The following is a 23974-nucleotide window of genomic DNA, read 5'->3' on the forward strand; positions in this document are numbered from 1 at the left end:
GTCCCTAATCCCTGATTTGCCAGTTTACTGTGTTTATAGTTTTGCCACTTATATATCCATTCAGAAAAGATACATGAAACTTTTTTTGTGTTTTTAATGCAATATATATGGTTGTCATTTAGTCTGACTCTTTGCAAACCCATGGACCATACCCCACCAGGCTCCTCTGTTCATGGGATTTCCCAGGCAAGGATACTGGAGTGGGTTGCCATTTCCTTCTCCAGGGGATCTTCTCAACCCAAGGATCAAACCTGCGTCTCTTGCTTGGCAAGCGGATTCTTTACCACTGAGCCACCTGGGAACCATAATGTGTATATTTTTTTAATGTAATATACATGGTTTCATAATGTATATGTTCTTTTAAAGTTTTCTTGAAGAAGCGATGTTCAAGCCAAGCTCTGAAAGATGAAAGGAGGCAGGAGGCAGGGAGGGGTCGGAGGCAGTGGAGAGCATCCTGGAGAGAGGAAATCATGTTTTATCAGACTTTGAGCCAAAGAAAGGATTGGAGCATGTTTGGGGAGCCAAAGAAAGAAAAAGAAAAAGCCGTGTTTGGCTGGAACACAGAAGAGAGGTTAAAGAGGAGGAGGAGCAAGGGCTTGATCACGCCAGAGCATTGTTCTTAGCTAACTGTTTTTTTTCCCCTATATCATAAAGGCAATGGAAGCAGACAAGTGAATTATAGTGAGCTTGCTGTGCATTTAGAATAATAGGAAATTTATAATCATGACTCCAGGCTTATCGTTTGTCATGCAATTTCATCTTTCTGTGATTATGTTTTCTTTTTTCTGAGGCTAACTTATAAAATGCTCTGCAAAAATAAACCGTGTTGTTAAGTTCCCCTACAGGAGTAAAATGGAAGGAGAATCAAGCAGCTTGGAAACCCAAACTCCCGTTTTCGTGAAGAAAAAGGCTAAGCATTCTAAACATAAGGACAGACATCGGCGGCCTTCCCAGGAGAGTTTCAGAGCCGCCCCCCTGGCAAAGGAGCAGTGTGTTATAACGAAGCGTAAAAAAAAGAGAAAGGACAGCCAGCATCTCGTTTCTTCTCCTTTGAGGAAATCAGAAATCTGCGATGAGACTGAAATGGCCACATCTAAACCCAAAAAGAAGAAAAAGAGAAGAAAAAGTGCTTTGGGAGTCGACAGGGAAACAGGTGTTGCATGCGTCCTGGTGGATAAAGAAAATATTGAGAACACACCAAAGAATTTCAGAAGCGATGTGGATGTCGTTTACGTTGACGCAAGCAAGGAGCAGAAGTCGACAGAACGGCCTGAAGCAGATGATCCCCGTTCAGTTACTAAGCCACGTGAAAACACGTCCGAGGAACTGCATGGTGAAGTTCGGAAGAAGAGGAAGAAGAAGAAGAAGCATAAAAAACGTCAGAGGGAAGTTGAATCCTGGGATGCTGTCCAGGAAAGTCCGGGTGCAAGCAGCGCCCTGCCCAGGGCAGCCTCCCAGGAGCAGGAACCGCAGCCTCAAGTGGACCAAGAAGGGGGATTCGTGCAACTCTCAGTGTCTGCGGGTCACAGCAAGTCCAGGAAAAGGAAGAGGAAGCATCTAGATCCCCCAGAATTCGAAGCCTTGGCTGCGCCCGAGAGGGCTGAGAGCGTGTACTCAGAGCGATCCCAAGTGGCTGATGAGGTCGAGACTGCAGGAGGCAGTCAGGACTCCAGCGGCCTCAAGAAAAAGTCTAAGAAAAGGAAGCGAAGATCTCTTGAGAGCACCGTGGCGCCTGGTGATTTTTCAGCGCCCGGGAGGTGCTCTGAGGACACGCCTCTTGATTCACTGGAAGGTACCTTGATTGAAGAAAGTGCAAAACCCAGGCCACAAGAGGAGAATCCCCCGGCCTGTTCCAGAAAGGTGCAGAGGTAACATGATGATGTACATCTTGTGTGTGAATCCTGCCTGTGACCTCTTTGTTCAGCCCAGCTGTAGTGAGTGGTAGAAATTGTAAAGAGGTAGACCACCCGGGTATAGAGTGACGTGCGGAACTAACTGCATAACTTGGCGGGGACCTTCCTTTCTTCGTGTATATAATAAGGCAGTTAAGATTCTGTTTTCACTGAGAACTTTTTTTTTTTTCAACTTTTTCTTTTGTATTCAGTTCAGTCACTCAGTCCTGTCCGACTCTTTGCGACCCCATGAACTGCAGCACTCCAGGCCTCGCTGCCCATCACCAACTCCCGGAGTCCACCCAAACCCATGTCCATCGAGTCGGTGATGCCATCCAACCATCTCATCCTCTGTCATCCCTTTCTCCTCCTGCCCTCAATCTTTCCCAGCATCAGGGGCTTTTCCAGTGAGTCAGCTGGTCGCATCAGGTGGCCAAAGTATTGGAGTTTCAGCTTCAACATCAGTCCTTCCAATGAACACCCAGGACTGATCTCCTTCAGGATGGACTGGTTGGATCTCCTTGCAGTCCAAGGGACTCTCAAGAGTCTTCTCCAACACCACAGTTCAAAAGCATCAATTCTTCAGCGCTCAGCTTTCTTTAATAGTCCAACTCTCACATCCATACGTGACCACTGGAAAAACCATAGTCTTGACTAGACGAACCTTTGTTGGCAAAGTAATGTCTCTGTTTTTTAATGTGCTGTCTAGGTTGGTCATAACTTTCCTTCCAAGGAGTAAGCGTCTTTTAATTTCATGGCTGCAATCACCATCTGCAGTGATTTTGGAGCCCAGAAAAATAAAGTCAGCTACTGTTTCCACTGTTTCCCCATCTATTTGCCATTAAGTGATGGGACCGAATGCCATGATCTTAGTTTTCTGAATGCTGAGTTTTAAGCCAACTTTTTCACTCTCCTCATTCACTTTCACCAAGAGGCTCTTTAGCTATCCTTCCCTTTCTGCCGTAAGGGTGGTGTCATCTGCATATCTGAGGTTATTGATATTTCTCCAGGCAATCTTGATTCCAGCTTGTGCTTCTTCCAGCCCAGCATTTCTCATGATGTACTCTGCATATAAGTTTAATAAGCAGGGTGACAATATACAGCCTTGACATACTCCTTTTCCTGTTTGGAACCAGTCTATTGTTCCATGTCCAGTTCTAACTGTTGCTTCCTGACCTGCATACAGGTTTCTCAAGAGGCAGGTCAGGTGGTCTGGTATGCCCACCTCTTTCAGAATTTTCCACAGTTTATTGTGATCCATACAGTCAAAGGCTTTGGCATAGTCATTAAAGCAGAAATAGATGTTTATCTGGATCTCTCTTGCTTTTTCAGTGATCCAGCAGATGTTGGCATTTTGATCTCTGGTTCCTCTGCCTTTTCTAACACCAACTTGAACACCTGGAAGTTCACAGTTCACCTATTGCTGAAGCCTGGCTTGGAGAATTTTGAGCATTACTTTACTAGCATGTGAGATGAGTGCAATTGTGCAGTGGTTTGAGCATTCTTTGGCATTGCCTTTCTTTGGGATTGGGATGAAAACTGACCTTTTCCAGTCCTGTGGCCACTGCTGAGTTTTCCAAATTTGCTGGCATATTGAGTGCAGCACTTTCTCAGCATCATCTTTCAGGATTTGAAATAGCTCAACTGGAATTCCATCACCTCCACTAGCTTTGTTTGTAGTGATGCTTCCTAAGGCCCACTTGACTTCACATTCCAGGATGTCTGGCTCTAGGTGAGTGATCACACCATCGTGATTATCTGGGTTGTGAAGATCTTTTTTGTACAGTTCTTCTGTGTATTCTTGCCACGTCTTCTTAATATCTTCTGCTTCTGTTAGATCCATATCATTTCTTTTGTATTGGGTATAGCCAATTAACAGTGTTGTGATAGTTTCAGGTGAGCAGTGAAGGGACTCAGCCCTTACATATAGATGTATTCATTCTCCTCCAAACTACACGCCCCCCGCCACCCCGCCTCCAGGATGCCACGTGACACTGAGCAGAGTTCCTTGTCTGTACAGTAGGTCCTTGTTGTTTATCCATTTTATTTTTTTTTTCCTTTATTTATTTATTTATTTTTTCAGTGGGTTTTGTCATACATTGATATGAATCAGCCATAGATTTACACGTATTCCCCATCCCGATCCCCCCTCCCACCTCCCTCTCCACCTGATTCCTCTGGGTCTTCCCAGTGCACCAGGCCCGAGCACTTGTCTCATGCATCCCACCTGGGCTGGTGATCTGTTTCACCATAGAGAATATACATGCTGTTCTTTCGAAACATCCCACCCTCACCTTCTCCCACAGAGTTCAAAAAGTCTGTTCTGTACTTCTGTGTCTCTTTTTCTGTTTTGCATATAGGGTTATCATTACCATCTTTCTAAATTCCATATATATGTGTTAGTATGCTGTAATGTTCTTTATCTTTCTGGCTTACTTCACTCTGTATAATGGGCTCCAGTTTCATCCATCTCATTAGAACTGGTTCAAATGAATTCTTTTTAACGGCTGAGTAATATTCCATGGTGTATATGTACCACAGCTTCCTTATCCATTCATCTGCTGATGGGCATCTAGGTTGCTTGTTTATCCATTTTAAATACAGCAGCATGTACATGGCCATCCCAGCCCAGTAACTATCCCTCCCCCCATCCTCCCCACCCCCACCCGCCCCGCCGCCACACCCCTAAGTTCCTTCTTTTAAGTCTCTGACTCTCTGACTCTGAAATTCTACGCATAAGTTTAAAAGGCATTTTAAGACCCCAAAATTACCTTTGTGTATATGCACATAGATAGGAGAAAGGATTAGAGAGCTTAGAATGTTACTGGAGCAGAAAGAAAACTTGAATTAGGGTTCTCCCTAATAAAAAGAAGTTTAGATGTTGTCATTTACATAGTTATCATTTAAATGTGCTGGCTGATGAATAAATGCAGGACTTTTCTTAAACCACTTTATCTGAGTTCCTGGCATTTGGGACAGGTTTCCTCCCCATTTCCTTATCAGTGACTTTCTTCTCTTTGCTGACTAGAAGATTGTCCTGGCTTGATGTAGTTTCATATAGAAGTTAAATGGCCTAGGGCCCAACTCACATCATCTTCTGTGTCATCTCATCAGGACATTTTAGATCACTCCCAATGAGGCAGGAGTGTTCTAGACTCGCGGTTCTTGTATTGAGCTGTGAACCTGTGAAGACTGTTGACCCTTTGCTCAGACAAGTGCATACAGTTTCATTTTCATTTTGTTTCAGTTACCTGTCTGAGCAGCTAGCTGATATAGTTGACTAAGAGTGGCTTTGGACAGTTGATTGGAAGTTTCTGGGGATGAATTAATGATCAATACATACAAAACTGTGTTTCTTTTTACTGCAAAGGGGAAAAAATACGGCCGTTGTTAATTGCACTGAAGCAGTGGTAACTATGAAGACCCTAAGTATTGACTTACCTAATTAATAACCATTATTATAGAACGTAACTCATCGAAAGAGTCCCAGAGGTGTCCTGAGTATCCATGAGCATAGAAGAGGGCCTGGTTTATTAGGAAGTCAATATCTAAAACAGTAAAGTTGAGAAACACTAATATAAGAAGCAATACCTTGTGGAAATAGGGCTTAGGGCTGCATGTTTACCTTTTTGTCAGCCCCAAAGGTGTATCCGAGTTAGTAAAGCTGTTCAACACGTTAACAAATTCACACGTCATGGACTGAATCAACTGCAGTATCCCTGCAAGCTTTAATGTTGTCACAGTTTAAATGAGAGTCATTGTAAGAAAAGAATCTGAAAGCCATTGGGCATGTGACCCATCGAGGTTAAATCAACCCAGTTTTTCTCCTTAGGTCAGAACCTACAAATGAAGACAAAAGCAATTCGGCTAAAGAGTCCGAAGCTAAATACTTATCTGAAGATTCGCGAGATTCCGAAGATCCGGAGGTGGAGTTGGAGTCTGCGGTGAAGCAGCTGCAGGAATTCATCCCCGACATCAAGGACAGGGCTGCCACCACAATCAAGCGGATGTACCGAGATGACCTGGGGCGGTTTAAAGAATTCAAAGCCCAGGGTGAGACTGTGGACTGAGCTTGAATGTTGGTCAGACTCCTTTGCTATTAATATGTGTGTAAATTGCCCTGACCTCCTTTGAGCACAAGTTCAGCTTTACAGGTTTACGGGAAGCATCCCTTAGCTGCTTTCAGCTTCATGTCCTTCCAGAACCGTCATCTGTGCTATAAAATTAGCAAAATCAAGTGCGATGGTTTTCCTCTTTTTTGGTAGGGGAGGTGAGGGAAGAACAAGGCTGAACGAACCAGGTGATCACAGATGAAGCCTGGAAGATGTGGGGAAAGAGGCTAAGTGGCTAAGAGGCTGGGAAGGATGCACCAGTGAGATTAAATGAAAACATGCATGTCAAACATCATTGGCTTTGATGAGGTGTAATTTCCAGGGTGTTAATTGGAGGGTGAGCTGGTGGGAGTTGCCATGGTTTCAAGCAACAGCCAGCTTGGTCTCCTCCTTGATGTCACTGTGTTACAAGAACCTCTCAAAAAGCCTATTGGATTTCAGAATGAATGGCAAGTGTAGGGCTGAGTACCACAGGTAAGTGGTATTTACTCATGATTATCTGCCGTGTGACACCCGGCGCCACTGGTTATTGAAAAAAGTAAAAATGGGGGCGTTAGCCTTACAGAATTCATCATGTTAATAAGATTAGTTTTTTAAAAAATAGACATAGAGCAATATCTATAGAAGGACCCCATTTTATTTCTGTATTCTATGCTGAAATTTTTATGAGTGTATATTTTATAAAAAGATTTTTAAAACAAGTCTGGGGCCTCCCTGGCAGCCCAGTGGTTAAGCCTCCTCACTTCCAGTGCAGGGGGCACAGGTTCAGTGCCTGGCCAGGAACTAGGATCCCACATGCCACGCAGCTTGGCCAAAAAATAAATAAGTCTAAGAATGGGAAGGTGTACTGTGTAATGCAGTCAGTAATAATGAGACTTGAGTGCTTGGAGTTATGACAAGGAATAGAACGTGAATCGCAGTGACCTTGACCCCTCCATCCCCCAAGGTCCACACACAGAGAACGTACATGCGCGTCCACGTAAGTGCCAGCCAGGTGGCAGCTCTGCCTTAGGGGACTGGGCGGCAGAGGAGAGTGAAGGGGTCTTCCTTTAAACTTCTGTTTCAATCGTTTGCATTTTTAATGTATATCACTCTTAATATTTCTTTAAAATAACTCTGTAAGAAGGGATCGATGATACAGCAGAGGTCACAGTGGAGTAGGATGACTGGGGGAGACTTGGGGAGGACAGTATGGCTTGAGGTCAACTCTTTAGGGGATCAGATGTCCAGGGCCCAGGCAGGGGCTGCTCCCTGACAGGTGGGGAGGGGCTGACAGGCACTGTGTCATAAGTTGCTAAAGACCTAACGCTGGTTTGCTTTCATTTGTTGTTGACAATTGTGTACCTTTTTCTCCCGCCCCCACCACCCCCCAATCCTAGGTGTCACTATTAAATTTGGCAAGTTTTCCGTGAAGGAAAATCAGCAGTTGGAGAGGAATGTGCAAGAATTCCTGTCCCTGACAGGAATCGAGAACGCAGATAAGCTGCTGTACACAGACAGATACCCGGAGGAGAAGTCTGTGATCACCGACTTAAAGAGGAAGTACGCGTTCAGAGTGCACATTGGTAAGTTAGAGCTGTGGGCTCTGACCCTCCACGGCCTTCCAGCCTCGCCTGGATGATCACGGTGAGGGCTGAGCACAGGGTCTGGCCCACCCACCGCAGCAGCGCGTGTTAGCCGCCGTGTCAGCAGTCCTGTTACTGCCAGCCGGCACTCCCAGGGGTTTGGAGCTTGTTCTCTAGTGCGTTGGCAGATGTCGTAACCACGGATCAGCTTCCAGGTTTCCGGCATGCGTACGCTTCAGTCCGGTCTGACTCTCTGCTACTAGGTCACAGTTAGTCTTGGTTTCTCTCCCGGTCCTGTACTGTGCGGTTTTTTTTTTTTTTTTTTTGGTACATACTGCAGAAAGCGCATCCCTCTGTGCGCCAGCATCTCCCAGGGTCTTAACTAGAGCCATGTGTGAGCTTTGAGCTGGGACCCTCCTCCTGGAGGTATCCTTGGAAAGTCAGAGAAGGTCATGAAGCAGTATAGGTTTGGACTGAAAAAAAATCTCTTGTGACTCCCCTCATGGTCCAGTGACTGAGACTCGGCGCTCCTAATGCAAGGGGCCTGGGTTTGATCCCTGGTCAGGGAACTGGACCCCACTTGCTGCAACTGAAAGAATTTCCATGCCACGACTAAGACCTGGTGGAGACAAATAAATAATAACAATAGTAAATCTCTCTTGTATTTAAAGAGGAGAATTTCTTAGGTTTTTGTCTGGAATGCACAAAGGAAAGCAAAACAGTCAGCCCCTGCTAGGGGACCATTTCGTCTTTGTAGTGGAAAAGCAGGAAAAAGCTTATTCGCTTGGAAAAGTTTTTTGTTTTATCTTACAGAGAGCTGCTGGTATTTGTCCACCTCAGCATCCCCTTCTCCTAATTCAGTGCCTCTGCCTTAGGAGGTTCTTTTCACCAGTTTAGGAGACCAGAAGCTAGAGAGCCTCCACACTGAGCCATGTAGTTTTCAGAGATCACCAAGGAAATGGGGTTTCGTATCAATATAACTGCTCCCCAAGACAGCTTTCTGCAGTACATAGGAAATCCCGGCCTCCACCTGGGGTCTAGGATCGCTCATGTAGTAAAAAGGGGCTCTTCTGGGTTTCTTTTATAATTGCAACTGTGTTCCGTGCCACATTCCCGGTGTCCCTCTGACCACCTCTGTTCTGGCTTCAGGTAAAGGCATTGCCCGGCCCTGGAAACTCGTATATTATCGAGCAAAGAAGATGTTCGATGTCAATAATTACAAAGGCAGGTAAGAAAAACCTGGAACAGGACATTTCTCTAGTCTTTGTGATAACACAAGTCAAAGGGTCTGCAGCAAAATGGTGAAGATTCTTGTGTGTGAAATGAGATGTGTTGTCACATGTATGTCTCCAAGGACCCTTTCAAGTGTCACCTCTTGAGTAAATCTTCCACAATATTCCTCTTTTTAAACCCCTAGTTTACTTTCTGCTTCTGTCTTAGCACTCGCCACGTGCTGCCTCTTAGTTGCTCGTGAGGTTTTCTCAGCGGCCTCCCGAGCGGTGAGCTCCTTGGGAGCCCAGACGTTCCTTCTCAGTGCGGTCTGCCTGCAGCACTGAGCCCAGTGCTTTGGGTTTCCGGTAAATATTTGCAGGTAGAGGTGAGCACGACTATGAGGTCATCCCAGTGTGATGTAGTTGCATCAATGCAGAGAGTTTCATGGGGTGATAACCAGTCTTTCCTCTCTTTTTTCCTAAATAAAATACCCAATTATGGTCTGTTTCTAACACTCCAAATAAAACAAATGTAGATTGAGCATCGGTCGTGGGTAAGCACTCTGCTTCAGAACAAAGGGATGAGCAGAAAAGCGTCAGCTCCCGCCCATGAGGTTCCAAACAGCCCCCAAGGGCTCAGCCACTGATCCCACCTCCAGGAGGCAGACAGTGTGAACCTATCAGGGCCACTGGGTCCTCCTTAGCCCTGTGATTTTAAGCCAAAACATACGTATTATCAGATCTTAACACAGATACGATCTTGGTCTCTTTATTGAAACTTTTACTGAAAGAAATAAAGCTGAAGTAGAGGAAAGGTGTTCCATAGGAACTGAAACCTCCCCACCCCCTCCAAGCCCCAGCGTCACACAGCTATGGACAGAACTTTAAGAAAATTCAGCAGAGATGACATTTTCAGTGGGACTTAACGCTTTTGCTAAATCAGTGTTGGCAAATGAGGTAACCTAGGTGTGAGAATGACATTTTTAGAATAATGGAAGTCTGTCATTCTGATCATAAAGTTCATTGGTGCCATATTTATGTTGTGGTGGCCATGTACCCTAAGAATGTTTTTATAGTTTAAGGAATTCTTAAGTGAAAAAGCCACAGAAAGTCAAAAGTCAAATAATTGAAAGGCTTCAAGGGGCTGCAGAGGTCAAAACACTTGTTTCCTCATTTTCGTCCACTCAGCTTCTCACCAGCTCTTTTGTGTGGCTTCAAAGGTGCTCTTAAGTCATTTTTTAAATCTCAGTAAGACCCTGCCTGCCCTGAGAAGGAGGCTGCTAGAAAGCTTGATTCTTAGTGGTGAAGGATTGCCATTCAGTGCCATTCAGCCATTCTCTGCATTTTAAATACATTTCTGAGAACGCTGGAATCTTACTGTCCTGAGATAGTTGTGGGTCACTCACTCGAGATGGTTAGTATTTTATAAAGGCTGCTTTTTTGTCATATTAGTAATAACATCAACCACCACTTCCCCCACCCCATCCATAAGGAGTTGTAGAATGTCATAAAGATGGCTTTTTCTTCACTTAAACATTTTAGGTGTTTGATCTCAAAGATCTCTCATTTTAGTTCTTTTCTTGAATATCTTTGCTTCTATGTGGGGTTCATGCACCTTAACATCCTTAAACTGACAGATTTGTGCTAAGCCACCTGTCACGTCTTTATCGAGTGTCTATTATGTGTCAAGCACCACGGGTACCACAGCGTAGAAAGTCCACGGGGGCCCCGCCCTCCGAGGATGTCCCCTCCAGAGCTGTGCTGCCCGTCCCGGGACCACCAGCCTCACATGGCCATGGAGCACTCAAGCCGTGGTTAGTCCAAGCCTTGCTGTTCTGAAGAATAAAATACACACTGGATTTAGAAGGTCTAGCATGGAGAAGAAGTGAAGTGAAGTCACTCAGTCATGTCCGACTCTCTGTGTCCCAGTCCATGGAATTCTCCAGGCCAGAACACTGGAGTGAGTAGCCTTTCCCTTTTCCAGGGGATCTTCCCAACCCAGGGGTTGAACCCAGATCTCCCACATTGCAGGCAGATTCTTTACCCGCTGAGCCACAAGGGAAGCCCTAGTGTGAAGAAGGGAATATAAAGTCCCTTATTCATACTTTGAGGTTCTGATTCCATGTTGAAATGGCTGCAAGTTTAATACATTGGGTTAAATAATATGTATTGTTAAATTTGCTCATTTAAAGCCAGATAAAATTAATTTTCACACAACCCCTAGGAATTTCTAAGGGACACAGGTGACTCAGATAGCATTTCCATTGGCCAGTGGTGGCGTGGAGGAAGGTCAGGCAAACCAGGGAAGCCATGAGTACACAGTTGGAAGTAGTGACAAGGACAGCAGGGCTCCGCCAGCCCTGACGGTCAGGAAAGCCTCGCTGAAGACGCACCATTTCAACTGCATCTGAAGAGCCGGCAGGGGCTTTCCAGGGGGTCGAGTGGAGGGAGAGGAGGGCTTCCCATCACAGGTCTAGAGGCCAAGGTGACTGGTGGAGCTGAACCGTGGGGAGCGCTGGCCTTTGCGGGCGTAGTCAAAAAGCCCAGGTCTTATTGTTGGGAGCCTTTATGTGTCTGGCTGGGGAATAGCGAGATCCATCTGCCCTGGCCTCTGCGTAAGCAAGCCAGGCCTCTGGCCAGGGACCATTGTGACCGATCTGTAGGATGTCCACGGGTGAGATGGGCTTCCCTGGTGCCTCAGCTGGTAAAGAATCTGCCTGCAGTGCAAGAGACCTGGGTTCGATGCCGGGGTGGGGAAGATCGCCTGGAGAAGGGAAAGGATACCCACTCCAGTATTCTGGCTTGGAGAATTCCATGGACTGTACAGCCCATGGGGATCGCAAAGAGTCAGACACAGCTGAGTGACTCTCATTTCACTGTCATGAGTGAGATGCCGAGGCAGGAAGGGGCAGGGCTCTGGTCCCTGGTAGCTGGTGTCCTGATGGCCCACCCCACTCAACTGCTTCCAGCACCCAGCCTGCCCAGTAAGCTTATGGTTCCTGCTCAGCTGTGACCTGTTTTCTCTTCCTCTTAGGTACAGCAAAGGAGATACCGAGAAGTTGAAGATATACCAGTCCCTGCACGGGAACGACTGGAAGAAGATTGGTGAGATGGTGTCTCGAAGCAGCCTCTCCGTGGCCCTGAAGTTCTCCCAGATCAGCGGTCGTAAGTTGTGGTCCCTGATGCCCACCCATGTGAGCAACCCAGCCCAGAATGACCCAGAGCCCAGGCATCACTGCCCACCTGTCTGCTGAGAGAGCCATCACTTCTTCAGCCATTCTCTGACCGATTCATTTCTTCATGTGTATTGTTGAAACCACACAACCCTTGCTTACCAGACTGATTTCTGTGCTGCACTGAACTCAGTTCAGTAGGTTTCAGCCTGACTGTAACTGCCAGATAAACCAAAACCCGAGGAAGCCCATGGATAGGAGAGCCTGGGCCGCCAAGGTCTGTTCCCCAAGGTGGCCCAGGGAGGGCCTGTTAGGTGTGGATGTTTCCCACAGCCAGTGTCAGCCAGCTCCTGTCTCTTTTCCTCCTCTTTCATTAAAAGCTGCCTTGATGGAGAAGGAAATGGCAACCCACTCCAGTATTCTTGCCTGGAGAATCCCATGGACAGAGGAGCCTGGCGGGCTAGAGTCCATGGGGTCACAAGAGTCAAACACGACTTAGCATCTAAACCACAGTATATTTACACTAAGTAATCATTCCCCTGGATTCTGCAGAAAGACTTCACCTTACATATTTGGATATTGCCAATGAATATAAACACAATAAAGCCTGGTGTTTATAAAAAAAAAAAAAACCTGAGTTTTTAAGAAACATTTTGAAGAACCTTTATTTTTGCCTGAAAACTTATAAATATCCCACAGAACACTAATACTCTAAGGGACACATTTTGAGAAGCTTGACATAGGGTACTATCTACCTCCTAGTCTACTGTCATTTCTCTTTTCTTGCATGCACTGTTTCTGTCATTTCTTAATATTTGGTTGTAACACTCTGGAAGCATCATGCTTAAAGTGCATAAAAATGTCTGAATCCCTTTGGCTTACTGAAAATTCCCATAGTGATTTGTATTATATTTAGATACAAACTCTGTTGTCATGATGAAGGAAGGAGAAGTTTAGACAACTGTATTAGTTCCTCTTGGCTACTGAAATAAATTACCACACACAAAGTGGCTTAAATAACAAAAAAAAAAAAAAAAAAAAGCTGCCTTGGTAGTAGTCTTCACATTAAGAAAAAAAAAATCCCCAGTTGCTTTAAGAAGGCGGTCCTTAGCGGCTGTTGGCATCAGCCCAGAAGCTAAACAGTGTTGGGTTTCCAGTAAATATTTGAAGGTGGAGCTGAGCACAAGTATGAGGTCATCCCAGTGTGATTCGGTTGCATCAATGCAGAGTTTAGTGGGGCGATGGCCATTCTCCCGCCCCGCAGGCAGAGCAGGGCCCAGGGCAGTAGGCAGTGGGTCCCGGGCAGGTGTCTGCATGTCTGCATGCGGTAGACCCCGAGGGGGTTGGAGACCAGGCCTTCTGTGCCACCAGTGCCAGCCAAGTCTCAGCGTGGCCAACTCTGCAAGTTTCCAGGAAATAAAGCAAACATCTGAATTTGCGTGCACGTGTGAAATCAAAATATCTTTTGGGAATTTCACCTTTTTTTCCTTGGGACTCTCTTGACTTTTAAATATTCATCCTAATTGTTATTGGGGGAATAGTAACAGTAACACTCTGAGGCCAAATCAAAGATAGGTGTAGCCTGCCGGTCTGCAGCCTCATCCTTAGCATGTAAGCAGCTGGACAAGAAGCGTGAACTGTGGGTGCTCTGGCGCCTGCAGTGGTGACTGGCTGTCGAGATTCTCAGGTGCCTTCGTCGTCACATGCTGTGGTGACCTCACTGCGCCCTGAACTCCACTCCAGGAGCTCTTGTGGGGAGTTAGCGTATAACATGGAAGACCTTTGGTTGCTTTTTTTCCCACTAAATTTTCAGGGAACTCACAACTGCCTGCAGGAGAGATTACTCTTAGAAACAGAAAGAACGACTTTTTCAAAGTTAAAAACAAAAAATAGATTGCTTTAAGAAAGGGTTTTTCAGGGTTTTTTTTGCCACTGGTTGTATGTGTGTGCACGCATGTGCATGTATACACACACTTGGTTCCTAAAAAGAACCTGTGGGCACTTTAGTAGTTTCGTCTTGATTTGCATGTAAACTGTATAATTCAGATGTTGCTCATTATTTTTTGGAAAGTGGCTGATATATCTTTTTGTTTCTAACGACTTTGTTTTTCTAGAGCAGTTTTGGGGTCACAGTTGAAGTGAGAGGAAGGTACAGAGATTTCCTGTATGCCCCCCACCCCTACACATGCACAGCCTCCCCCCACCATCAGTACCCCCCAGCAGAGTGGCCCATTTGTTACAATCCATGAACCGACCGTGGCACGTCTTAACTCCCCAGAGTCCACAGTCAACAGTGGGAACCCCTCTATCTGTTGTACCTTCTGTGGGTTTGGACTGATGTCCAGTGACACGTATCCATCACTCTCGTGTTTTTAATACTGTGTTTGAAAGCAAATAGATTAGCAGTTTGAAGACCATCCTTTTATGTCAACAGAAATTAATCATGGTGCCTGGAGCAAGACAGAAACCCAGAAATTAATCAAGGCTGTTGAAGAAGTGATTCTGAAGAAAATGTCTCCCCAGGAGCTAAACGAGATGGATTCTAAACTGCAGCTGAATCCTGAAGGCCGCCTGTCAATTGTTCGGGAGAAGCTCTACAAAGGCATATCCTGGGTAGAAGTGGAGGCTAGAGTGGAAACCAGGAATTGGATGCAGTGTAAAAGTAAGTGGTAAGTTTGAGGCTTCTTACCTAAATCTCAGCAAGGTGCTGTCTTCCCCCTCCTCGGCAGTCTCTAGTGAGTGGGTGGGCTGGGGAGGTCACTAAGAATACCTCCGACCACCGCGTGGAAAGCCTTGCAGGTCAAGAATCCTCTGATCCTCGGCTCCAGCAACTTCGATATCAGTATCTGATCTAAGGTGGCACTTAGCCAACCCTGATTCATCGTGTGGCTACTTCATAAACAACCCTAACCTTTTAAATTCTTTTTATTATTTTAATTGAAGTATACTTGATTTACAACGTTGTGTCAGTTTCAGGGGTATAGCTAAGTGATTCAGTTGTGTGTAGAGAATTGTTCATATTCTTTTCCAATATTCACAAGATGCTGAGTACAGTCCCCTGTGCTTGTACCTTCTGTATCTGTCTCACGTCTAGTAGTTCGTATGTGCTAATCCCCACTTCCTAATTTGTTCCTCCCCCGCTGATCCTTTGGTTACCAAAACTTTGTTTTCTATGTCTCTTTCGTGACTAGAACTCAAATCTTCTTAATATTGAATATTGTATTGTATTGACTTCTGGTTTCTTCACTCTGTCCCTTTCTTCATAAAACAAGATTGTTACCTATTTATGGCATGAAATAAAAACACGAAACTAGCGTCTGAACATTCAGGAGAGAAATCACAAGCCTAATGATCAGAAATAGCTCTGCCTCTATTTTTGCTTTCTTTGGTGGTTTTTTTTTTTTTTTGACTTTGACTTTCTCATTCAGACTCCTCTTTGCCAAAGCAGGGCGTTCAAACATTCATCCTAGAAGGTTTTAGGTGCATCCGTCATGTAGAAGTAGTTTCAGTCCAGCTCTGGCTGCACATTCTTTGCCTGGGATAGCGTTTCCCAGCCCTGGAAAGTCTCTGAGCTGAACTTTCAGCTGCAGCATGATAGCTTGCAGCAGTGGTCCTGCAGCTCACGCCCCAGGCCTCCTACACAAAGGGGCCTCCATCGACTTGACTATTAAAGAAGAATGGACTCCAGAGTGGGCGTGTTGTGCATTAAAAGCAAACTCCTTGATTACACTGTGTATTGTGTATATACCTTGCAGCTGAACTATAGGGTACTTGTTTATTTTACTAGAAGACTGTCCTCAGAACATAAACTCCAAAGAACAGTTAATGTTTTAGGGGGGGGAATGGGTACTATGGAGGAATCAGAGCCCTTTCTACCTCTGGTATCTTAGACTTAAATAAGTGGGAAGACTTCCCTGGCTGTCCACTGATTTAAGACTGCACTTCCACGGCAAGGGGCAAAGGTTCGATCCCTGGTCAGAGAAGTTCTGCTTGCTTCAGGTTGTGGCCAGAAAAAAAAAGATGAGACTTCCCTGGTGTCCCGTGGTTAGGACTCCATGCTTGCACTTGGTTAGGCCTGGGTTTGATCCCTGCTTGGGGAGCTATGATCCTGCAAGTCGTGCAGCCAAGAAAAAGAATGGGTGATAAGCCTTAGTGAGAGATGAGATGCCAGTGTCTTAGAAGGGAAACGACCAAGAGGAGCCATGCCTCAGAATCAGTATAACTAAATAACATGCAGGACTTCTTGTTTAATTGGAAGAAAAATGTAGAAAACTGGAACACTGAACATTGATTTACTTCGTGAAACATTGAAGTGGCATCAGGTGGTACATTTCAAAACAGGATGTGGGCAGCTGACCAAGAAGTGTTGGTTTCTATGCGTGTGTCATGTACCTTCCTTCTCAGGAAAGCAAATGTCACCACTTGTGACCTGTCCATCAGATTGTGACAAATTTCACTCTTTAAGATAAGCACTTTTTAAATATTTTTAATTAGGTTCCTGCTCTCATTAGGAACTCCAGGGAACCCTTTTCCTCAGCCATGAGCTTTGAGCCTTAGAGGAATCACTGAATCATTTATCATTTTACTCAATGTGTCTTATTTGGTATTTCAGCAGCTCAAAGGTAATAACAGCCATGTCCCTGTTTTATAAGCAAGCAAAAATAAATTGAGTCTACACAATGCCCTTTAGCACCAGCAAGCAGGCTTATTTTTTCTTTCTTCCTTTTTTTAACTGTTTATCATTAAAAATTTTATGACACTCTTAGAACTCCTTGTATCCATCATCCAGTTTCAATAAATAATCAGCTTTCTATCACTTTATTTGTACTTTCCCACTTAAAAACAAGTATATTCTTGATGGTGGTAAATGCTAGCAGTGATGGGTTGCAAAAGTTAGAAAGTGGTTCTGAATGAGGACAATTTATTTTTTTTTTTTAATTTTTCCAAAGATTTCTTTAATTTTCCCTGTGATTTGAGGGGAGGTGAGCCAAGGCTGGGGGGCTGCTTCAGTGATGGAGTATATGATGCCTTGGAACTTGGTGGTGGTTCAGTCGCTAAGTCATGCCCAGCTGTGCAGCCCCATGGACTATAGCACACCGGTTTCCTCTGTCCTCCACTGTCTCCCAGAGTTTTCTCAGACTCATGTCCATTGAGTTTGTGATACCATCCAACCATCTCATGCTCTGTCACCCCCTCTTCCTGCCCTCAGTCTTTGCCAGCATCAGGGTCTTTTCCAATGAGTCAGCTCTTCCAGTCAGGTGACCAAATTGGAGCTTCAGCATCAGTCCTTCTAATGAATATTCAGGGTTGATTTCCTTTGGGATGGACTGGTTTGATCTCCTTGCTGTCCAAGAGACTCTCAAGAGTCTTCTCCAGCATCACAATTCAAAAGCATCAAATCTTCAGTGCTCAGCCTTCCTTATGGAACTTAGGTACTTTCATCCTGGAGGAAGCACCTCTGAAATCCCACCTTACAGTCTGAGCAACACCCTGAATAAGCACAATTTCAGTGAGGAAAACAAAGGACGTTTTAAGGGAAACTTTACCCTGAACGTAAACTGTTTTTCTTTTAACGCAGGACGGAAATTCTAACCAAGAGGATGACGAACGGTCGGGACGTGTACCGTGGAGTGAATGCTCTGCAGGCCAAGATCAATCTGATCGAAAGGTACAGAAATAGACAGGGACCCTGTTTTACCTGATTTTCCCTCTAGGCAAAGAATAGTTAACCCAGCCTGTGGGTCTAATGGACCTGGGCTTGTGTCAAAGCAGGGGGCGCGGAGGAGCGGAAGAAGCCTCTGGATCCGGGGACCCTGTGCAGCTCCCTTCATCCCGTCCTCTGTCAGGGATGCTGCTTTCCTTCCTCAGTGGGCTTCCTCATGCTCCACGCTGGCCTGGCTGGGGATGCCCGCCCCCGCTTTATTCCTCCCCCAGAGGGACTAGCAGAGATGAGGAGGGCCTCTCAAGGCAGGCGGGCCTGGGTTCCAGTGTGGGTCCATCGTGTTGGTGGTCCGAGCTCTCAGTCCGTCTCCTGGTCTGCAGAACAGACACAGCCCCCCGCTTCATCAGATAGTGTCAAGGGTGAATGGATTCATGGGTACAAGGCCTTAACCCAGTGTCTGTCACATGGTCAGTGCTGAGGACGCAGTTACTCCTCCTGTGTGTCTGCGTGAATGGTGAAGTTGTGTTTGTTTTTTTAATTGAAGTATGGTTGATTTAATTTCTGCTGTGCAGCAAAGTGACTCAGTTATACATGTATATATACACACAATATACTTTTTCATGTTTTATTCTTTTCCATGACAGTTTATCACAGGTTATTAAACGTTAGCTGTGAAGTTAATGTTTTTTACACAAGGAGGCAACACGGCTTGGTGGGAGGTGTGAAGGGCTCAGGAGGAGGAGAGGAGACGAGGCTTTCTGGTCTGGAGCTCACGTACCTTGTAACCTTGGGTTTGCCTGCCAGTGTCACTGGGCGTGGGTAACACAGGGAGCCGGAACAGAGGTGGATACGCTGAGGCCTTCCAGCTCTTAATTTTCTGTGAGTCCATGAAGATGGCCATCATGCTGAATTTTGGCTTGAAAACTTAATTTTTATTTTTTTCTTATAGGTTGTACGAAATAAATGTGCAAGATGTTAATGAAATAGACTGGGAAGATCTTGCTAGCATCATAGGGTAAGGACATTTGTTTAATATTAAGCCAATGAAAAGATAAGAGAATAAATGACTGCCTATCAGACTTCAAAGACCAGGACTGAAATTCGTGCCACCTATCTGTGTTACTCACCTTATAAATTATATTTATGAACCTTATAAAATGTATTGTATTGGTGAACCGCCCCCGCCCTCCTTAGTACTGGACGAGGTTAATCATACCAACCCTCCCTCTACTCCAGCCCCACCTCTACCCCCACGACACCTGAGAAGAGTGAATGAAACGTGTGTCGAGTCTCTTAAAGAACTCACCAGTTACAACTGGTAGGAAGAACCCACATGGCCTTCACCCATAACCAGCCTCCTGCCATCTGCCACGTTGACTCTGTCAAACCTCCTTCCCTGTCCCCCTCGTGCTCCCCACTCCAAGGGAATAGAGTTGTTTGCATCAACCACTTGAGAGTTAGTGGTGGACGACATGTCCTCAGCAAGGATGTTATCTTGCATCGGCCAGCACAGTGATCACGCTGAGGGCGTCTGCGTGGCGGCAGTGCTCCTCTCTGACGCACGGCCCGGTGCGGATTTCATCCGTTGTCCCAGAAGTGCCCTTCGAAGCACGTTCCCCCGTCCTAGGATCCAACCCAGGATCTGTCTCCTTAGCGTCATCTAATCTGCAGAATTATTCTGCCTCTGTCTTTCTTTTTATCATTGCAGTGTCGTTGATTTACAACGTTTCACGGATACAACAAAGCAATTCAATTTTGTATATGTGTGTGTGTGTGTATGTATTTTCAGATTCTTTTCCATTTTTTAAAAAAAATTGTATGTATGTTGGCTATACTGGGTCTTTGTTGCAGCACTGCCCCTCACGTGGGACCTTAATTCTCTGACCAGGGATCAACCTCACGCCCCCTGCATTGGAAGGCAGGTTCTTCACCACTGGGCCACCAGGGAAGTCCCTCACATTCTGTTCCATTATTACGAGATGGAGATGTCGGTGGAATCTAGTTCCCTGGGCTGTACGCTAGATCCTTATTGTTTGATTTGTTTTAGATGCAGCAGCATGTTTCTGTCATTGTGGGAGAACACGGGTCCTGTAGCACTCCGCTCGCTGGGGAGCCTGTCGGAGGCCCCCGGGGGCCAGAGCCAGATTTGCGTTTTACTCGGAGTCCCTGGGGGCGGGGCTGTGTCTCCGCACCAGGCCCCACCCTGCCCTGAGGCGCATGTTCTGACGTCATTTCCCCTTGCAGAAAAGTGACAGTTTCTCTCTTGGTGGTAGGAAATGGGAGATATTTTGAGACCCCCTCAGGCTCCTCTTCCTCGCCAGGCCTCCCTGGTGGTTTTGCTGTGCTGATCATTTGCATTTCTCACCTGAGGAGTGCCATTTCACTCTCATCCGCTGTCACTACCTGCCTTTGTTGCTATGGTCCTTGCATTTTCTGCCAGTGAAGGAGAGGCCACCCTTCCTAAGACCTGAAGTCGCTGCTGGCCCAGCAGGGAGAGCTGACCGGCAGAGCCCCGTGCCTCTAAGCCCAGCAGATTGCCAGGCACTGTGGGGCTCAAGGTTGGTGGGCTTTGGGAGGCGGGGCGTTGAGGGACCATCTGGCCTTTAGGTTTGAACGGTGGAGCAGGGAGCAGGGCTCCCGCAGCCTGGCTGCCTTTCAGAAGCGGGGCTGCTGATGTGAGGTTGTCATCGATCCATTAGGAAGGGTGTAAACTGGTTCTAGTGGTTAGTTATTTATATCTCAGGATTGTGGACAAAGCACAGTCCATAAAGCTCAGTTCAGTTCAGTAGTTCAGTCATGTCCAACTCTTCGAAGCCCCGTGGACTGCAGCACGCCAGGCCTCCCTGTCCATCACCAACACCCAGCGTTTACTCAGACTCACGTTCATTGAGTTGGTGATGCCATCCAACCATCTCATCCTCTGTCATCCCCTTCTCCTCCCACTTTCAATCTTTCCCAGCATCAGGGTCTTTTCAGATGAGTCAGTTCTTCGCTTCAGGTAGCCAAAGTATTAAAGAGTTTCAGCTTCAAACCATAAAGCATAGTGGTTAGTTGTTTACATCTCAGGATTATGGACAAAGCATAATCAGTTTTGGTTGTTTGTTTTTACTTGGAATTGGAATGGTTTAGTGGCAGGCCCTATCAAGAGTCACACACCCCACGGTTCCAAACCCTTTCCTTCCCCAGCTCATCTCAGCAGTGGGGCGTCTGCTCTTCAGTTGGTGGGTCCCTAAGGGGGGCTGTCAGGGACTTTGAAGGGAGGGGATCCTGCTGTGCACCCCACCAACTCCCACCCCAGGAAGTATTCATGTGGACACATCTCTCCCTTTGCCATATCAAACCACTTTTGAAAAACCCTGACTTTTTCAGTAAGTGAAAAAAAACTGAAACACTTTTTCAGTAAGTGTTTGGGTATCTCGCAACATTGCCTCAAATCACATTTCTTAAAAGTGGATTTTTAGTGATTTTAAGTAGAATTATATACTTAAATATTGAATGTTCTGGTTAAGATTTAGAAATCTCAGGACTTCCCTGGAGGTGCAGTGGTTAAGAGTCCACACTGCCAGTGCAGGGGGTGCGGGTTTGATCCTTGGTCGGGGAACCAAGATTCTGCACGCTGTGCAGCACGGCCAAAGGATTAAAAAGAAGCAGAAAAGAGATTTAGGAATCTCAGTGCTGTAAAATAGACATCATGGCATCCAGTCAAATGCTGTTGGAAGTAGAATGTTCTCAAAGTTTTAATAATAAATTAAAACAGTGAAAATAATTAAATTCCTCGGGTTCTTGAAGCCTCCCTCATGAATTATTTAGGCAGGATTTTAAAGACAGTGTCCCTGCCTAATGAAATGTAACACCCGCCTCATTTGAAAATGTTACTTCTTGAAGCCCATGCTTTGATCTGCAGAGCACTCTGGGCACTGTGGGAAGAAGGGAGGTTCTCCAGATGCCCTAGAACTTGGCCTTTGCAGTCAGACAGACTGGGCATCAAGTCCTGGGACTCTGCTTGTTACTTAGCCAGCCTTGGTCAGGTGGTCCCCTCGCTTGTCTCTGCACCGCCGTCTCCTCGTTTGTGGGATGGTTGGCACGTCCGTAATCAGCACAGAAGGGGACGGCGCCTGGCGTGAGCTCCGCGAGCCGCCGCTGCCACAAGGAGGCATAAAGAGCCCGGCTGTCTTCCACATGTGCAGCAGATCGAATTATTCCCACTGATCATGCAACGTCTAGATTAGCTCATTGTCAAAACAAATATGTCACACTTTTATGGTTTAAGGGGGAAGACAGGCCCAGCGGGGCTTCCCTTGTGGCTCAGCTGGTAAAGAATCCGCCTGTAATGCGGGAGACCTGGGTTCAATCCCTGGATTGGGAAGGTCCCCTGGAGAAGGGAAAGGCTACCCGCTTCAGTATTCTGGCCTGGAGATTGCCATGGGGCAATTGCCATGGGGTCGGACACGACTGAGCGACTTAGACATGTCCAGGAAGTGACATTAGCAATTTTTCAATTAAAAAAAAAGCTTTTAAGATTTGGTTGTTTCCATCCTGCTTTTTGTAAGTGGAAAATGAATTTGACTCACTAGCACACCATAGGTGTCCACCTTCTTTAGCTTTGCAAAATTGAAAATCCAGACCCCTGCCTTTGCATCGTGACAAGTATATAGTTATCCTAACTGTAGTAGTTAAGAGTGTAGGACTTATGAATAATGCCATTTGTAGCCACATAGATGGACCTAGAGATTATCGTAGTTAAGTGCAATAAGTCAAAGAAAGACGAATACCATATGATATCACTTACATGTGGAATCTAAAAAAATGATACAAATGAACTTATTTATGAACAGAATACAAATGAACTTACTTAAGAACAGAAACGGACTCATGGACATAGAAAAGAGATTTATGGTTACCAAAGGAGAATGGGAAGGGGTGAGGGAATGAATTAGGAGTTTGGGATTAACATACATATACAACTATATAAAATAAACAACAAGGACCTACTGTATAGCACAGGGAACTGTACTCAATATCCTATACTAATCTATAATGGAAAAAATCTGAGGAAAGAATATGTATGTGTGCGTGTGTGTGTATGTGTGACTGTGACTGAATCACTCTGCTGCACACTTAAAACTTAATATTATAAATTAACTTCAATTAAAAAAAAAATAGCCAAAAAAGTGCAGAATTTGGAACGGACCCAAGTGACGTCCCAGCCCCTTCCCCTTCTCATCTGTAAAACCTTGGCTGGCTGGCTCCTCTGTGCCTCGGTCTCCCCATCCCCAAAGTGAGGGCTCAGAGTTGGAGCCCCCTCACAGAGCAGTGGTGAGGCTTGTTGCTGCTCCGCGGCGAGCAGAGAGCCAGGCTGAGGACACGTAAGCATCAGCTTCTGTGCACTAGTATTACAGCTTGTCTTCCTTTCTGCTAGTTTATTCTAGTTTAGACAGAATTCATCTTACTGTACTGCTGTTTTTCTTCCTTTTGTATGTGTGTGTTTAAGTGAACAGTAGCTTTTCATATGTCTTATTTTTCTCACACGTGTAGACACGAGGATTAAGAAAGCCACTTGTGTCTGTAGACCACCCCTTAATCAGCGCGTTTAGTACACAGGACTGAAAGGAGTTATTTTGAACTGCCACTAACTTTTTGACACCTTTTCCTTTCTAAAGGGATGTTCCCCCGTCTTACGTCCAAACTAAATTTTATAAACTGAAAGCTACCTGCGTCCCCTTCTGGCAGAAGAAGACTTTCCCAGGTCAGTGTTGTCTGGATTTGAATAGTTAAAAACAACACATGGGGGCACGTGTTGGTCATGTGACCTCGGGTAGGTGACTTTTGGGGACCTCAGATTCTTCAAATGTGAAAACTGACAAATTATAACTCCTACCTGGGGCTTCTCTGGCAGCTCAGTGGTAAAGAACCTGCCTGCCAGTGCAGGAGACATGGGTTCAATCCCTGGGTGGAGAAGATCCCCTGGAGAAGGAAAGGGCAGCTGACTCCAGTATTCTTGCCTGGAGAATCACATGGACTGAGGAACCTAGCAAGCTACAGTCCATGGGGTCGCAAAGAGTCAGACACAACCAAGCAAATGAACACATACGCTTGCAACCCCTTCCTTTTTTTGAAGGTACTAAAAAGCTAACAAACTTGTAAAATGTGGTCACCAGGGTGCCGGGCACTTAGCAAGCACTTGGTGTGTAACTGAGTGATTCTGGGTTGCACACACCATACACTCACATACACACACTCGCACCACATGCCTGCACACACACTGTTTCACAGACAACTGGACGTGCCCAGCTCTTTCTCTGCAGCCTTTTGTGAGTGATTTCCATGTGTAATGCTCAGACCTAGACCGTGAGAGTATG

General features: G+C 45.7%; 1 protein-coding gene across 5 annotated transcripts in view; it reads left to right on the top strand.

Annotated features, from left to right (window-relative positions):
- Positions 1-23974, top strand: part of TTF1 (transcription termination factor 1) — a 28805-nt gene that overhangs the window by 3927 nt on the left and 904 nt on the right. Inside the window, exons 2-10 of one of the 5 annotated variants that reach the window (XM_043916527.1) lie at positions 835-1868; positions 5725-5945; positions 7384-7569; positions 8719-8797; positions 11815-11945; positions 14388-14622; positions 17532-17621; positions 18565-18630; positions 23276-23361. In XM_043916527.1, the coding sequence (XP_043772462.1) occupies positions 853-1868; positions 5725-5945; positions 7384-7569; positions 8719-8797; positions 11815-11945; positions 14388-14622; positions 17532-17621; positions 18565-18630; positions 23276-23361 (2110 nt within the window). In that variant the 5' untranslated portion in view covers positions 835-852. Of the gene's footprint in view, positions 1-834; positions 1869-5724; positions 5946-7383; positions 7570-8718; positions 8798-11814; positions 11946-14387; positions 14623-17531; positions 17622-18564; positions 18702-23275; positions 23362-23974 lie in introns of those variants that run through there. The other 4 variants (XM_043916528.1, XR_006343302.1, XM_043916530.1 and 1 more) reach the window with 4 other exon arrangements.

The sequence above is a fragment of the Cervus elaphus genome, chromosome 11, assembly GCF_910594005.1.
Source record: "Cervus elaphus chromosome 11, mCerEla1.1, whole genome shotgun sequence".
In the NCBI taxonomy this organism is placed as follows: domain Eukaryota; kingdom Metazoa; phylum Chordata; class Mammalia; order Artiodactyla; family Cervidae; genus Cervus; species Cervus elaphus.